The sequence below is a fragment of the Meles meles genome, chromosome 2 (assembly GCF_922984935.1).
Source record: "Meles meles chromosome 2, mMelMel3.1 paternal haplotype, whole genome shotgun sequence".
In the NCBI taxonomy this organism is placed as follows: Eukaryota; Metazoa; Chordata; class Mammalia; order Carnivora; family Mustelidae; genus Meles; species Meles meles.
In genome coordinates, this window is record NC_060067.1 from 63,801,340 (window position 1) to 63,817,207 (window position 15,868).

General features: G+C 56.5%; 2 protein-coding genes across 3 annotated transcripts in view; one reads left to right on the forward strand and one right to left on the reverse strand.

Annotated features, from left to right (window-relative positions):
• The window catches only part of NSG1 (neuronal vesicle trafficking associated 1), a 29,237-nt gene extending 20,844 nt beyond the window's left edge, over positions 1-8,393 (forward strand). The window contains exons 4-5 of the mRNA XM_045994468.1: positions 213-323; positions 6,944-8,393. Coding sequence (XP_045850424.1) covers positions 213-323; positions 6,944-7,147 — 315 coding nt within the window. The 3' untranslated portion in view covers positions 7,148-8,393. The remainder of the gene's footprint in view (positions 1-212; positions 324-6,943) is intronic.
• Positions 8,394-8,618: 225 nt separating this feature from the next.
• Positions 8,619-15,868, reverse strand: part of STX18 (syntaxin 18) — a 115,744-nt gene continuing 108,494 nt past the window's right edge. For both annotated transcript variants that reach the window (XM_045994447.1, XM_045994456.1), the window contains exons 8-11: positions 14,012-14,070; positions 12,575-12,644; positions 10,254-10,334; positions 8,619-9,540 (exon numbers count right to left, since the gene is read on the reverse strand). In XM_045994447.1, coding sequence (XP_045850403.1) covers positions 9,445-9,540; positions 10,254-10,334; positions 12,575-12,644; positions 14,012-14,070 — 306 coding nt within the window. In that variant the 3' untranslated portion in view covers positions 8,619-9,444. The remainder of the gene's footprint in view (positions 9,541-10,253; positions 10,335-12,574; positions 12,645-14,011; positions 14,071-15,868) is intronic.

The window sequence follows — 15,868 nt, forward strand, 5'->3', positions numbered from 1 at the left end:
TTACAATAAAGAGAGCTTGTGGATGTGGTGAGAAAGTTGTTCAGTGAAAAGTGATTCTGCTGACCTCTCGTCCCCGAAGCCTCCTGGAACTCCAGTGTGTCTCCTTCTAGAGACGGTCTCTTCGTGTACCGGAGTGTGTCCGTGTGTCTGTCTGGCTGCCCCCACACACGGGTTTTCGCAGCCACCCTGATGGGCCCCACCTCTATCCACAGGTCTCCGTGCTGGTCCTCTTCGCCCTGGCCTTCCTCACCTGTGTTGTCTTCCTGGTTGTCTACAAGGTGTACAAGTATGACCGTGCCTGCCCCGATGGGTTTGTCCTCAAGGTAAGGCTCCGCCTCCCCCTGAGGCTCCAGGCACGCTCCCGGAGGGGATAGGCACTTGAGAAGCGGGGTCCCTGTGTTCTGGCCAGGGTCCCAGTGGGACCCTTATAGGGGGAGCACGGAAGGGAGGCAGAGGGGCAGGGGAGAAGGCAATCTGTAGCAAGGCGGCTCCTGGGACTTGACCTCAAGCTGGGGGAGCAGAGGCCCTGAGGGAGGAGGGGCTTGCATGAGGGGGCCTGGGGGCAGGGCTGGGCACACATCCCACACACCTTGGCTGCCTGCTCCCCCCCCCCCCCCCCCCCCCCCGGACCCAGTGCCTGCTTGGCTGGGCTCCCTGTGCACGTGGAAATGCTTGCTTTGCTCTGATGCCTCTGTGTTCCAGAAAGTCTGCAAGGAGCACAGAAGCATACCCCCGAGCAAAAGGATTAAGTGAAGACAAAGAAAAGGGCGGGCGGGGGGTGGGGAGAGATGAGGGGGAAGAGGTGAAGCAGGAGGAAGTAAGATGGCCTCGCTGTGGACTTGCTCCCGTTTCCCACACACTCAGCATCTGGGCCCACACTTGGTTCTGAACTCTCCAGAGCCAGTGTGAAGAGGAAAAAGGACAATTTCCTGGATCTGGTGTTGCTGGAATTAAAGCAGGAGTGGCCCACGCTGAGTGCCCAAATGGACGGGCTTGGTTTGTCACCTGTCACTCTGTGGCTTTGCTTTCGGTTTCGGTGATGCGAGGGCCACAGAACCCTCGCATGAGTTAGTCGGTGAAGCCAGAACTCACGCTGCCCTTCAGTCCTTTCTCTGCACTGCAGGTGTGTATGTCGTTAGGTCATGCCTGCCGTGGGCCCCTCATGGCTGCTCTTATCCGGGTGCTGGGCTCTAGCCAGGACCCATTGGCTGAAGGTCCCCACTTTTGGGAAGCTCCCTGCTATTCTCAAAAGAAACGTAAAGTCAGTCCGTATACCGAGTTAGGTTATAAGCGATGGAAAATAGAAGAGCAAAGCAGGGTTGGGGACTGCAGTTTCTATAAGGGCGGTCAAGTTTGAGCAAAGCTCATAGGCCAGTGAGGCAACTGTGTGGAGACCCAGGGGGAAAAGCCCCCCCTCCCCCGCCCCCATGCTGCCTTCAGTGAACCCGTGCACCTCCTGGATGGGCTGGGAGAGGTTATGGTCTGCTTGGAAGCTCAGGAGATGCCACGGTTTAAAGGAGGCCAACCCAGAGGGCCTGGGGGCTTCAGGGAGCGGAGGGCTGCCCTTGACCAAGCAAGCTCATTAGTAGCACTAGAGACCGGCAGGGCCAACCCAGGCTGGCTAGGGGAGCAGCGGTGCACACGGGACAGCAGGGTAGTGCAGGTCTGGTCAGCCTGAAGGACGGGGTAGGGGGATGTGAGCCAGCTATGGGCCAGGCAAAGGCCCTGGGGGAGCGTAAGGGGGAAGTGAGGGCACAGCCACTCAGTTTCCTGTGGACGCTGGAGGTTTGGTGAGATGACCCAGGAGGCTGGGGACGGAGAGATGACTTGGGGGATGGGGTGCAGGGAAGGAGCAGGAGGGGAGGACCTGGTCCAGAGCCGGGTGATGCAGAGTGGCTGATGTCATGGAGAGGAAGCAAAGCAGATGCAGGAGTGGTGCCCTGATGGGAACCAGGTACACAGAGGACAGCTTCCTGGGGACTGGGCAGACTGCTTACAAACAACCAGGGCCGGCAACTCCATCGGGAGAACCCAGGGTTTGCTTCCGGACTTGTTCTCTCTGGACCAGGGCAAGCTGCCTGCGTGGAGGAGGCAACAGGATAAATTGCCCAGCCCACAAGGCCAATTCTGCTAGAAAACCTGGGCTGGGCAGGTGGAGTCCAAGAGAGGAGACCCTTGCAGGGGAAAGGGCGGGTCTCTGGGTATTCAGAGGCTCTGTGGGTAAGCCTGGGGCCCAGCCAGCCTTGGGAATTGAGAGTCTGGTAACGTTCTGTCACTGCATCTCCTGGTACTTCAGCATTTTCCACGGGCCTTTCCGTCTAATTGGGGGCAGGTGTCCTTCCTGGAAACCCTGGCTGGGAGGACTGCGGAGCTGCTAGTCTGTGTCTAAAAGTCCCTGGCTAAAGCTGGGGGTGGGGGGAAGGTGTGGTGCGTGAGAGGGTGTCCCATGGGACCCCCAGAGCCAGAGGGGACCCCACAGGGGCCACAGAATTCCTGGCGTGAGCCTGAGGACAGGCGCCTGTGCTGTGGGTGAGAGGAGGTGCAGCCCACCCCCACCGAGAGTGTCATGGCGGGGATTTAGGCAGGCAGATATGGGCTGGGGGGATGCTCGGTTTCTGCCTTTTTCCTAAACCTTGAAGTTATTATGGGAGTAGTATGGACAGGCTTTGAAAGGAATGGGAACTTTCCCAAGCTGCCCATTTTGACCCATGGTGCACCAAGGTGCATGTTCTCACCTGTGCACGAGGAACACTGATGAGCACTGGGATGGGCCAAGGGCTGCTTGGAACGCACTTGCTTGGATTACCTCGCTGGGCCGATGGTCATTCCCTGAGGGCGGAGGTGCAGGGAGCTTTGGTGACCTCCCCACACTCGCCCACAGAGGGGCATGAGGCTGCAATGTCTGGCCTGAGACAGGCTGGGTCAGAACTTCCTGGGAGCCCCCGGCCCCAGGCTCCCCCCAGAACCGGGGTTCTCGCCTACCACCAGCCCACCACAGTGCCTCCCTGCAGGTTGCTCCAGCAGTCCATGTGGGCAGCAGCAGAACCGTCCATTCTCCCTGGCCCGGCACCCAGAGGGCAGGGGGAGGGGAGGCATGCTGTCAGGTCTAGAGGCCCTGGCCTGGCCTGGCATGGAGGATCACATGGCTTAGGTTCTTGCAGGACCCTGTGCTGGTAAGTGGAGGAGGGGAGACAGAGCAAAGGGCCGGTGGCAGTGCTGGCTGGGAACAGGGTGGCTGCTTGCCTTGCTGGACGGGGGCTGCTGCTTCCCCCCAGACACAGCCAGGTTCGAGCTGCTGCTGAGATGCAGGCGTCTGCTTGGTGGTGCCCCTACAGCTTTTGATCTTCCCTGTCCACTCTGTGAGCATGGACACATCACGGCTTCTTACCTGAGTGGCCCATTGCTGCCTTTGGTCCTTATGGCCACCCAGGAGGTAGGGCTCCCCTGCCCCGTGTCGTAGGCAGGGGTGCTGAGGCCGGGAGCAGAAGGAGCTGCGGTAGACATGACCTGTGGCATGGGCAGGCCTCCAGGGTCATGCTCTTTCCAGGGCATGGCTCCTGCTGCCCCCACTGACACCCTGGACAGGCAGACTGGGGTGGGCAGCATGCTGCAAACTTTGTCCTCTCCCGGAAATGGGTCCCCGTGTTCCCTGAGGGCCGGTAGGTAGTTGTGATCCTGGTATCTCGGGCAGTAGGGGGTGGGGAGGAGGCAGGAGGCCTGTTTTCCGTGGGGCAGGCAGTCCTGGGCTGAAGGGAAGGCCTGTGGTGACTATGTTCCATAACCAACCAGCCAGCACTCAGAGCCTCTCTCAGTCGCCCAGGCAGGAAAACATGTGAGGCACCATCCTGGGCAACAGAGACGTGTGGACATGCTGTGGACTGTGCTGGACCCCAGTGCTCTCCACGCGTCCCTGCACCCCACGCTGACCTGTCTTTCACCCCTTCACTACCTTCCCAGACCCACCAGTGAGGAAGCAGTCCCTTGCGGGCCAGGCACTGGACCAGGCATGACACGACGACGTCTGTTGACAGCCACGCTGGGCAGGCACTGACTGTGCTCTGCTGAGAGGCCAGGCTTGCCACTTCCTGGTGTGGGAGCTGCAGAGCCTGGGATTCCCAGGGGAGGGCCACGGGGTGGGAGCAGGGGGCTAGCAGGGTCGGTTTCATACGGCCCATGGCCTGGGCTGTGGCCTGGTGTTTTGGCATCCCCGGTGCCGGGCATGCTGGGCAGTCCACCCGTGGCAGAGCCAGTCCACAGCCATGCCTGGTCACTTCACATTGACACGTCTGTGGCCAGCGTCCTGGGAAAAGCATCCTGGGGGAGAGGGACCTTCATCATGAGAGGCTGCCATGTCTGAGTGCACAGGAGCTTTTCCACGACTGGGGTGGCAAGCATCATGTGCTCAGCCCTGTGTCCCTGCTTTTGACACCAGGCAACCGCGAGGCTACGTGGGCCTGCATGCTGGGGAGGCCTTTGGGTTCAGAGGACATTGCAGCCTGTCCCCCAAGAGGATGTTGTGCAGGCCGTGGTGCTCACCTGGTGCGGTTCACGGCAGCTCTGTCGGGCAGGCCTCGCAGCCTCTGTGAGTGCTGCGGATCACGGCACTGGCCCTGGCCCGCGAGGGTGCTGAAGGCTGAGTTGGTTATGCGGGCAGGGTGCGGAACCCATTGCGCGCTGGGAAACCGAGAGCCTCACCTTGCTCCTGAGGCCTATGTGCACTGGGACAGGGCTGGACACTGGCTGGATCTAAGCCTGTTGGTGCTCTGGGAAAACCATGGTTCTGCCTCGGGGCCAGGCTTACTGCCTCCGTGGCTCACTGTCCTGTGTTTGAGTTGAGCAGGTCACCTGTTGGCAGCTTCGCACGGTAACAGTGTGTGGGGTTCTGGGCACTCTGAGCTGGAGGCCCGGGCTGGAGAGGTACTTCCCCTCCCTGGGTCTCCCTGGCCCTGTCTGTAAAAGCATGCTGCTGGAAGCTCCCACACAGTGAGAGAAGGTTTGTGGAAAGCACTTGGCAAGCTGTCAGGGACTAAGAGAAGGTCAGGAGGGGGAGAACAGCAGCGTGGGAGGCAAAACCCCCCAGTCCCGTTTTCTTCTGCCAGGGAGATGGCAGGTGGGCCTCGAATCTACAGGAAGACCTCAAGGAGCAGCCCCCCCCCCCCCCCGATCTGCCTTTAGCTTTCAGAGACTGAGCAAGAGCTGGCCCCAGACCAGGGCGAGGCTCCTGGAGGGGGTTCCCTGGCTGCATCCCGGGCTGGCCCTGAGGTCTCCTGGCACCCATGTCCACGGTGCAGCAGCTGTGGCTGGCCATCCTAGCAGTGGCCTGAGGTGCCCAGAGATGTGGTCATCAAAGGTCCTGTCAGTGTCCACATGGTGCTTGCCCAGGGGAGGTGAATGGACACTTGGAGCAGCTGGGCTTCTTGCTGAGCCCCATGAGGTGGTCGGAGTCCCATGGGTGGGGCTTAGAGTTCAGGTTCCGGCTGTGCACCTGCCAGCTGGGTGGCCACGGCCGAGACAGGCCAGAGAGATGGCACTCAGGGCACCGAGCCTTAGAGTATCTGGGATGTTTGAACATACAGATGGCTCCTAGGCAAATGTGCTGAGCTAGACCTCTTGGGGCCAGTGGAGAATCTGGGCTGTGAAACCCTTCCTGATGACCATGGAGGTGGCCGAAGCCGGGCACCCATCTTAGCTGCAGTCTCCCCTCACCATCTGAGAGAGAGGCCATGGTGTTCACGCGTGGCTCTGGTTGCTTAGACACGCGGGTTAACATGGCTTCCTCAAGGTGGAAGTCTACCTCTCTCATGTTAAGGACCAGCTGGAAAGCGGTGAGGTTCTGGGAGGTCATCCTGGAGCCCCAGTTCCGTCTCATTGGTGCCCTGCCAGCTCCCAAGGTATTCTTCCCTGGGCAAAGGCAGCCAAGAAAGGGCCGTGGGAGAGAGCCGACATCCACTCCTGTCCCATTGGCCAGTGGTCCCATGGCCTCACCTGGCAGCGAAGAGAGCTGGGAAATGTTAGCTGGGCACCAAGTGCCTGCTTAGCTCTGGGGGGGATGGCTGGTGGAAGACAACCCACAGCCCCATGCACCTCCCTTGTGGGCCTGAGCGCCACCTCTGTCCTGTGGGCTGGCCACGTCAGCTGTGGTGGGGCAGTGGCTTAGCTTGCTTCCTGGATTGATAAAGGAAAGGCAGCCTGGGGTGCAGGGTCTTAACTTTTGGGGGTCCTAGACCTTTTACCAGCTGATGAGAGCTGATGGCCTCCCCACCCCTTATCTCCCTAGGGTTCCGTTGTTTGTAGGGGCAGAGCCTCTTCCTTTGTGGACAGCTGTCCAGGATAGCCCCTCCCCACCCCAACAGGCTGTCTGGGGTCCTCGGGGACATCCTGCTGCTCTCTGGATCACAAGGCCACACTGCTCCCTCACAGGACCTTGCAGGCCTTGTGTGGCTGCCTCTGGGACCCAGGTCACTCTTCCCAGTGTGTTCTTCGTGCTGCTGTGGACGGTCTGCAAGGCCGGTCTCCTCTGCCTCCAGCGCTCTCCCTCCGCCTCCCCTGTTAAAAGCCTAGTTCCCAGGAGGCTTTTCCAACTTCCTCCCTTCACTACTTGACTATGTGGTTTCTGGTAGATGGAAGATAAATGACAACCAGGGTGAGATCTTTAGAGAAGCAGGAAGGCCCACAGTCATTACACACACGCCCCCGGAGCCCAGGGACTGCTGTGTCCTGGCCTTGTTAGGGAGGTTGACCCTGTCACCTCCCTAAATCGGTGTCTGGTGGTCACTGGCGTATGCCAAGGGCAGGACCCCTTCCCGCTTTTGCGGATCATTCTTTTTCTCCTCTCGGCCCTGGGAAGGTGCTCGGTAAACATCTGTGAGGTGTTACCTGGAGACACACGCTGGCCTCCCCTCCAGCCTCAGTGCCCCTGTCTCAGTGGCCTCTTGTGTTTCAGAACACGCAGTGCATTCCAGAAGGCTTGGAGAGCTACTATGCGGAGCAGGACTCCAGCGCCCGGGAGAAGTTTTACACCGTCATCAACCACTACAACCTGGCCAAGCAGAGCATCACGCGCTCCGTCTCCCCCTGGATGTCCGTTCTGTCAGAAGAGCAGCTGTCTGAGCAGGAGACCGAAGCCGCCGAGAAGTCCGCTCAGTGAGACGGGCAGGTTCCTTACGAGGTGTCACTTGAAGGTAACCAAGGGACTCGGAGGGACGTTTCATTAAATATAATTACCGATACTTTAGAGGTTACTCATTTATGGTGCAACTGCTTCTGTTTGCTGATGCTGCTTTGCAAATACAACTTGCTGCCGGCCATTCATGGGCATAAAACCAAGTGCATATCAGCGTTGCTTAAAGAGCTCTGACACCACTTTCCATGTTAAGGAATCTTCGTTTAGCTACTTTACTGGGACTTATTGGATGCTATCAAAAAATAAATTTACACTGGATATGCAAGGGGTTTGGATTCAGACAAATAATGCATTTTGTGGAATTGATTTATTTTATACCCCCCCCCCCCGCCCTTGCCGTTTGCAATCCTTAGTCCAGGCCATATTCAGAGTGACCCCACGTTGCTAAGAGCCAGCTATACTTCAAAATTTCTTCCAACCTTCAGTCAGGCGGCAACAGTGCCATCGCTGAGACGCGTGGTAGTGAGAGGTGTAGAGAAGGAAGGAAAACAGGATATCCGGGAGCGGATGCACCCCTTCCTTCCCTGTGCTCATCCCTATGTGTGCACATGTCCTGCGACCGAAAACTCGGGGTCTCTATTCCCCCCCCGCCCCACCGGAGTTGGCATCTTGGGTGGAGAGCACCGTGTTTCACTCCAGCGCACGTGAGGCTGTGGAAAGAGTGGTCCCTGGGCCACGGGCTCCAGGACTCTGTCCCCCCGTAGGTAGTCCGTCTGCTCTGTGACGTGTTGAATAGGAACAAAACCCCTTTGGTCTTTTTGTTCTCTTTGGTTATGAATAAATTTGCACCAGTAGCCCTGTTAGCAAGTTAGTTTTCAAAAACTTATTTGTGTTGGAAAAGTGAAAATGTAATTGCTGGGGAGCCAAGACTGACTTTTATTTTGTGAACCAGAACTCCTTTACTGTAAGAAGCAGGCAGGAAAGGCTGAGAGGGGCTGGTGTGGCAACTTGCAAACCCAATGACAACATTTCAATTCACAATCTTTGTAAGAAAATGATGTTTTAACCTGCATCTTGACATTAAAGTATATGTTTACAAAACTGCCAGTTAGATAAGTATGTAAGACGATTAAATAGAAAAAAAGACATTCACAGACATCTTCTTCCATGTTATTTGAATGTGTTGTTTCTGGTGGACATGTCAAACATTTTACTGTTTTTTAGTAGATCAAAAATAAATGACAACTAGTGCGAAACCTGTTGCAAACAAGCATGGTGATCACAGTCGACTCCATTACTGTTTCCAAAACCCGATTTCATTATCAAGGGTGTTCTGAAACCATGGCTGTGGGCTTGGGGCTGGGAGTAGGGTGGGTAGCAAGCCTGAGCTGCGCACGCAGTAAAGGCTGCGAGGTCCCTCAGCGAGTAGGGACCACACGTCTGTGAGCGTGGCCAGGCCCATGTACGCGCACCACTAAGGCAACACACCCCTCGGTACCATCTAGATGTTTTATTGGCTGTAAACTCACTCACAGGTAACTTTCGACACTTCCACTCTGTGCAAACAAGGAACACAAGGAGCCCACAGCTGTGCGACAGTCAGTATTGCAGACGGGCATGGGCCCCCACGGACCACCAGCGAGCTTTCTGCACAGAAGCGGCTCCAGAAGTCTCAAGCTTCCCACTGCAAACCGGTGCTCCTGTTTTCTCAAGGGTCAGGCACACAGGTCAGGGAGCGGTAGGCCAGGTTCCCGCTCCTGACATAAGCTCCAGGGGCCCCCTCCTGAGTGCCCAGAGTCTGTCCCCACCCTATTCCCCACCCAGCAGGCAGGCCTCAGCTGCACTTCTGTGACCCACTGACAGTGCATTTATTACATTAACAGGACAAAGGTTTGTTTCTAGAATATAGTGAGGCTATCACAGGGCTCAGGCAGAGAAGAAGCCACAGGAAACAAAGAAATGATTATTGTGAGAAGATACCAACTGGCACTTTTCCCCAAAGCCACTGGAAGGGCAAGGCAGGAGCCTCCCTGAGCCCCCGGCCTCCAGCTGTAGGTACAGCCGGCGAGCCCCCCCAACCCCCACCTCACCCACCTCAAGTCAGGATTGCTGCTATAATATAAGCCACTTTCCACTTGTGTTATTTTCTCTTTCCGCTACCAAATGGGCTTAAAATCACAGGTCTGGGTGTTCCTTCTGTGAGAGAGTGCCTCTGTCCCAGCTCCCTCCCCCTGAACGGCGCGGTGATGAAATCTCACAGTCCCGTTCAGATCCCGGCGACCCATGACAGCGCGCCATCCACCAGGAGCAGCCAGGACAGGCTAGCTGTCATACCAGTCCAGGAAGAGTAGGGAGAAGGAGCACATCACCAGGAAGAAGAGGACCCACACTCGGAAGCCAGCGTTGTTTTTAATGGCCTGGGAGGGGTGGGGAGGAGCACAGGGATTTGCATCACAGGGGATCCTGGTTTCAAAGCCCTCCAGTGCTCCACCTGTCCGCACACTCTCCCTCCACTGGGCGGGAGCAGCATATTGCTGGAGCCTATGCTGGCCGTAATTATTAGGCAAAACCACAGAGTGGGTCTAGAATCCGGAGGCAAACAGGTATTTCCCTGTTTCTCCCAGAAAACACCCAGAAACGGTCCACCTGTATCCCAGAGTTAAAACCACATGCATCCACCAAGCACACCACAGCTGGCTGGGCCGCAGTCCCCCGGGAGTATGGTGGCAGTGGTGGCCCCATGTCATCCCAGCCTGAGCACCGCACCCAGAGGACAGAGTCCACCATGGTGGCCCCAAAAAACAGGAACCAATCCCTCGGGGTAGGGAGGGGTTTCAAGAAGCTTCTCCAGTGGAGCCCACCCCTGGCTTTAGGGAGCTGGTCCAGCCCTTGCCAAGAGTGACCTCATATGCCTCTCACTGCTCCTTTGGAGGGCCGTGAGTCATGTCTCTTGGTAATAGCGGGGGCCCAGGATTTGGTGGGGATGGAGAAGAGACCGTGTGGTGCCATCAAGTGAGCCCTGGGGGCTGGGCCCCAGCAAGGCACTCAGGCAGCCATGCCAGCAAGACGACGGCTGCTGCCCAGACGTGATGCCACACTGGGGAGACCTGAGGGGCCCAAGAGTACTCACCTCTCTGATGTCTTCATTACCCTCCTTGATATTCTCAGTTGCTCCGACAACTAATTGGTGAATGCTGTCGATCTCCGCTTCCTGTGGAAGGACAGTGACAGGTAGACCAAAACACTCTCTCTTTCCGCAAGTGTACAGACATCAGAAGCCAGCAGCTGCCACTTAGGGAGGGCTGGGACTTCACACACATGAGCCCACGAGTCCTCACGGTGCCCTGAGGGGTAGGCAGCAGCGCCATTTTGCAAAAGGGAAATTTAGGGTTCAGAAAGTTTAGTAACTCGCCTAAAGTCACACAGCAAGCATGTGGCAGGAGCAGGACTGGAACCCAGGGCCTGTGCCCCATGCACTCCCAGCTGCCACCTGCTGTCCCACTTGCTGGTCAAGAAGGGACAAACATGAGAGCTGCTGGCTACACAGTAGCCACCAAAAGCCAGGAGCTTTTCTTCTGCTCTCCCTCTACTCTTTGGATGCCCAGAGACAAAACACCTCCAAATGCATGTGCTTTAAAACACGTCAGCTACAGGAAAGTGCTTTGTGCTTCACCATTTTGTGTCTCTCTTAGAAAAAGAAAGAAAACAAAACACAAAACTAAGGCACCTGGGTGGCTCAGTCAGTTAAACCTCTGCCTTCCACTCAGCTCTTGGTTCCAGGGTCCTGGGATCAAGCTCCATGTCCGACTCCCTGCTCAGTAGGAGCCTGCTTCTCCCTCTCCTCCCTGGTTGTGCTCACTCTTGCTATCTATCACTATCTCTCGTTCTCTCAAGTAAATAAATAAAACCTTTTAAAAAGGGGGGGAACTGGGGCACCTGGGTGGCTCAGTGGGTTGGGCCTCTGCCTTTGGCTCAGGTCGTGGTCTCCGGGTCATGGGATCGAGCCCTGCGTCGGGCTCTCTGCTCAGCGGGGAGCCTGCATCCCCTCCTCTCTCTCTGCCTGCCTCTCTGCCTGCTTGTGATCTCTGTCTGTCAAATAAGTAAATAAAATCTTAAAAAAAAAAAGGGAGGAGCTAAAATGTACAAACATTAGCTCCCATGTACTGAGAGGCTGCCATGAGCCAGGCATGTGTACCTCTATACCAGCTCTGTGGAGGGTGGTGTGGCTCAGGGCACCCCGGGTTGGAGCCAGTCTGTCTGACCCTCCCTGGCCTCTGAGCTCTCCTCCCATGCTGAGATGCCTCTAGAAACAAGGCATGTGCTCTGACAGGGACAGCTGACTTCGCTGTTGTATGTGTTAGGAGGCTTCTATGTGAAGGTTAGCATACACATGCCTGAAGAGTTCCTTCAGCGGGCTGTTAAAAAGGACAACTCTGGGGCACCTGGGTGGCTCAGTGGGTTAAAGCTTCTGCCTTCAGCTCAGGTCATGATCCCAGGGTTCAGGGATTGAGCCCCGCATCGGGCTCTCTGCTCAGGAGAAAGCCTGCTTCCCCACCTCTCTCACTTTCTCTCTCTGCCTGCCTCTCCGCCTACCTGTGATCTCTGTCAAATAAATAAATAAAATCTTTAAAAAAAAAAAAAAAGGACAGCTCTTATGAACCTGAACTTCCAAACTGTTAGGCTTCATGTACCTAATTTCCAATTACTCAACTCTGGCTGTGAGGTTCAGGGCAGGTTTTGGGAGTGGGGTATCTTAAGCCAATGAGCCCAGTTTCCTACAATGGAGCAAAGTGATTTTGTCTTTGACACCCTTCCACGGTCTGTGGGTATTACAAACAAAAGGACAAACTGATCAGGTCTGTAACAGCTTTGCGTTGCTGGCTGGAGAAATTTCAGCAGGGGAGGCAGGTACATGTAACATAAAATCCTCTTAGAAGAATGATCCTGTTTGCTGTGTGGATGTGACACCTGAGGGCACAGACCTGGTACTTGGACAAGGCCAAGTCTGGGCTCTTGTAAAGGCCGACTCAGAAGCTACTCCCCCAGCAGGCGCTGTGCTGGGGGCTTCCTGGGAGCCACCTCTGAGCCTTACAGCAGCCTTCAAGGGTCACAGCCCTGCAGAGCCAGCAGGCCGGCCTGGTTCCCTGAGGGCATCCAAAACGAAGGGCGACCTGACTCCCACCACCTTCGGGTGCTCCACCAAACACCCGGGCTGGGCCCTCTGTTGGGTCTGGGCCACCCGAGAGCAGAGACGTCCCTGCCACGCACAAAGGCTGCGCCAAGGGGACAAGAGGCGCCCCCTAACGAGCCCTCTGAGCGCACATGGGCCACGTGCACAGGGCTCTGGGTGGTCGGCTACAGAGACCAGGCCAGCTCACAAGGAACGGCCGGACTTCACAGTACATTCTTTGAAGCTAACACTTTGAACAACGATTTTTTTTTCTTTCTCACCTGTTGTAAAACCTTCTCTGTGAATATCTCCTGGAGTCTAGAAATTTCAACCACTCTCCCTTCGATTTGCCTTCATTTGGGGGGAACAAAAAAAAAGAGGTTACAGACAACCATTAGTACTTGGTAGTCCTAACAAGAATGCTACGCATTTCTAAAGGGATCGTCTAAGTGAGAAATGGAGGGGATACCACCACAGCCTCCAGAGAGGGAAAGGGACAGCGTGTCATCCATGAGAGAGGGATGGGGCACCATGTCAAGCTTGGGAGAGGAGACAGACATTTTACTTCCCGTCTCTCCTCTGAAGTCTCTCAGCTTGGGGGTTATCGTGAAATTTGGAACGCCGTCCTCCCCTGGAAGCTGACCCACAGGGCCCTGGTGTGGAGTCCATGCCCCGGTTACAAAAGGCAATCTTCTAGAAGGCCTGTACCCAGCCTAGTAACCACAGTAACATGGTGGGGATTCAAAAGAAGGCACCAGAATGTGCTGACAACTCAACTTTGTTACTGTTCAGAAGGTTAAGGGAGAGTCTATCTGCCACTCTAACCAACTTCCTATTGAAAGGAAAAGCTCTGATTCCGTCTGAAAAATCTATCTGGGTTCAGGGGCAGCAAGAGTGCCCCGCGGGTGGGCTGGGGGCTCGAGCAGGCCTAGAAATGAGGATGAGCTTCCAGCCCAAGAGGCTGCTGTGTAAGGACAGGAGGCAGCACCTCCCAGGGCGTCGAGGTGTGGGAAGGGATAGCGAGGTGCACGGAGTGGGATGGTGAGGGCTGAGTGTCAGAACAAGGACCAGGAGGCCCACAGAAGAAAGACAGGCTACAGAAGAGCATGGGTGCTGTCAGAGGGGAACACCTGCATGCGGAGTCCCCAGGGCTGTGTGGGTACAGTGCCGGGAGGCATTTTCTCTTGGGAAGAGCCCACAGAGCAGCAGGGCTTCTGTGCCCTGCAAAAGCCCAAGCCTCCCATTCGGATGCTTCAGACATTCTTGGGGAAACAGGCCCCAAGTGCTTCCCCTGAGGACCAGCCAGCGATGGTTCACATGGGCAAACACAGCCACTTGCCTTTGGTGCTGCCGACCCCTGTGCTGAGGGAGCAGACAGACCCTGGCAGAGACAAGTGCAGGAGGCTGTCCCTGGCCGGTGGTTCATCACAAGACCCCAATTCACTGGGAGTCATGGGGGGCTCCCCCGCTCACAGTATTTGGTGCAATCTGCTTGAGGTCACTGGGAACAGCATGAAAGGGGTGACGAAAGGGGGGCCCACAAGGTGACGGGAGTCAGTAAAGTTGGGCACCTGCCTTCACCTCCAAATGGCTTGGGGAAGGGGGGGGTGCATATGGCCAGGGCCACAAGCAGACACTGTGGCACCAAAGTGAATTTATTCCCCATTTCTGGGAAAACTATCATGGAGGCCAGCAGCCCGGAGAAACCACATACACACCTCACTTCATCAAACAGGCTGTTCATTTCACCAATGAGGCGCTGGTTTTCTTGTTCAAACTGTGAGGAAACAAACACATGAAAGGTGATGTCATACCCAACACAGCCAGAGGCAAGTGTCTAGCAAGGCCTCTGCACAGAAATCTTTGATCTGCCCTCTAAGGATCGCCACCGAGTCCCTCCTTCCAGCATCAGCGTGACATCCCTGTTGCTGGACTCATCTCCGCCAGTGAGCCACCCTGATGCCCATGAAGGTGAGCCTGGAGGCATAGTGTGGGGGGAGCTGTCATCCCTCCCCCTGCTCTCCTCTGGCTCCCATAGGTCTGTGCTGTCTGCCACTGGACCCATCTGTTTTAAGTGGAGTGGTGAGGTCCAGCAGCTTAGCTGAGAGCAGGGCAGTGTGATTTCAGAGCTGTGCTTGGCCAACGCAATGACCGGAACACGGGCCCAGGAGCCAGAGGAGCCGCATTCCCAGGGCTCGGGCTAGCAATCAGGCTTTGGGACGCAGTCCGGGTAAGGATGCTGCCCTAATATGTGGGAACTCTTTGGAGCCGAAGTGACTCTGTGAAGCAGACAGCTCTCCCCAGCCCTTCTTGCCAGCTTGACTCTGGCCCAACAAATGACAGTGTGTCTGAAGCTGTGCCATGGTGTGGGGCCAGCCGATCTCCTCCCCCTCACCTACAGGACCAAGCACTCCGCCTTCCCATGCCCACTCAATCCTGGGGCAGTTCCCAAGGAGCCGGCCCAAAGGCCACCTTCTCTGTAACCTATCCCAGGCCCTCAGGCTTGAAGCTAGTTCTCATTTTTCTAACCTTGGCCTAGCACCTTCCGAACATCTCTTAGCATATCTCAGGCCTTGTCAGAAGCTGTGCACATCCCCAACTCCCTGTGGGACTGTGAGCTGCCTGAGGGTGGGAACTGAGTCAAACCCAACTCTGAAAAGGCCACACACCCGTTCTTCCTTTCACATCTGTTAAAGCTGCAGCCGTGACCACAGAAACTTTATGAGGATCTGTCTGTGGCAGGCGCTGCACAGGGAACAAGTGGAAGCAAGCTCTCGCCATCCAGAGGCTTTGCCATTTGACTGAAGATCCGGCTACCCCTTGCTCAGTAAAACAATGGAGGCCGTGCTGAGCACGTCACCCTCAGGGACTCACGGTCTCCCTGCCACTCCTTCTGGCTTCCCTCACAGGGAGGGAAGCAGCTGTGCTCGCTCACCCCTGTACCTGCCCGGGCTGCTGCCTTTGCTATACCTCCTCACCCCTCTCTGGGTTTCCCCGCCCTCCCTGTGCCTTGCTCACTCCCACTCACTGAAGACACAGGTTTGGGGGCGGGGGTCCACTTCCACGGGCAGGGCCTCTTAACAGTCTTCCACTCGTCCCTCCAGCCCTCCACGTGGGTGTCCTCCGTCCCATCTGCCACACCCTTGCTGCATCCATTCTTTGCCTGGCACCTAAGCTCTATCCTCATCATCTTTCAGTCTCCTCTGGTCTCTCCCCCACTCCTTGAGGGATCAGAGTGAACTAAGATGCCAGTCACATCACTTGGCAGCACGCCAGTCCTGTCCCATGGCCTGCAAATCAGTGCAGAGGTGTGGCCTTCTCCTGTGGCCTGCTGCCCCAACTCTGCACAGGCTGGCGGAGAGCTTGTTAGGCACCTTCCTAGTAACCAGGCACCTGAGGCAGAATGAATCACCTTCTTCCATCTCCTCTTATCAAAAGCTCCTCTACACTTGGCCCATTGGCTGCACTTGTTGACACCCTTCGGGTGTCTTCCCTCCTGGGGCAGGGCCTCTTCTCTGGCCTCTCAGAGCAGGGCAGGGCCTGACACACTCCGCAGAACTGGTCCCCAGCCCTGC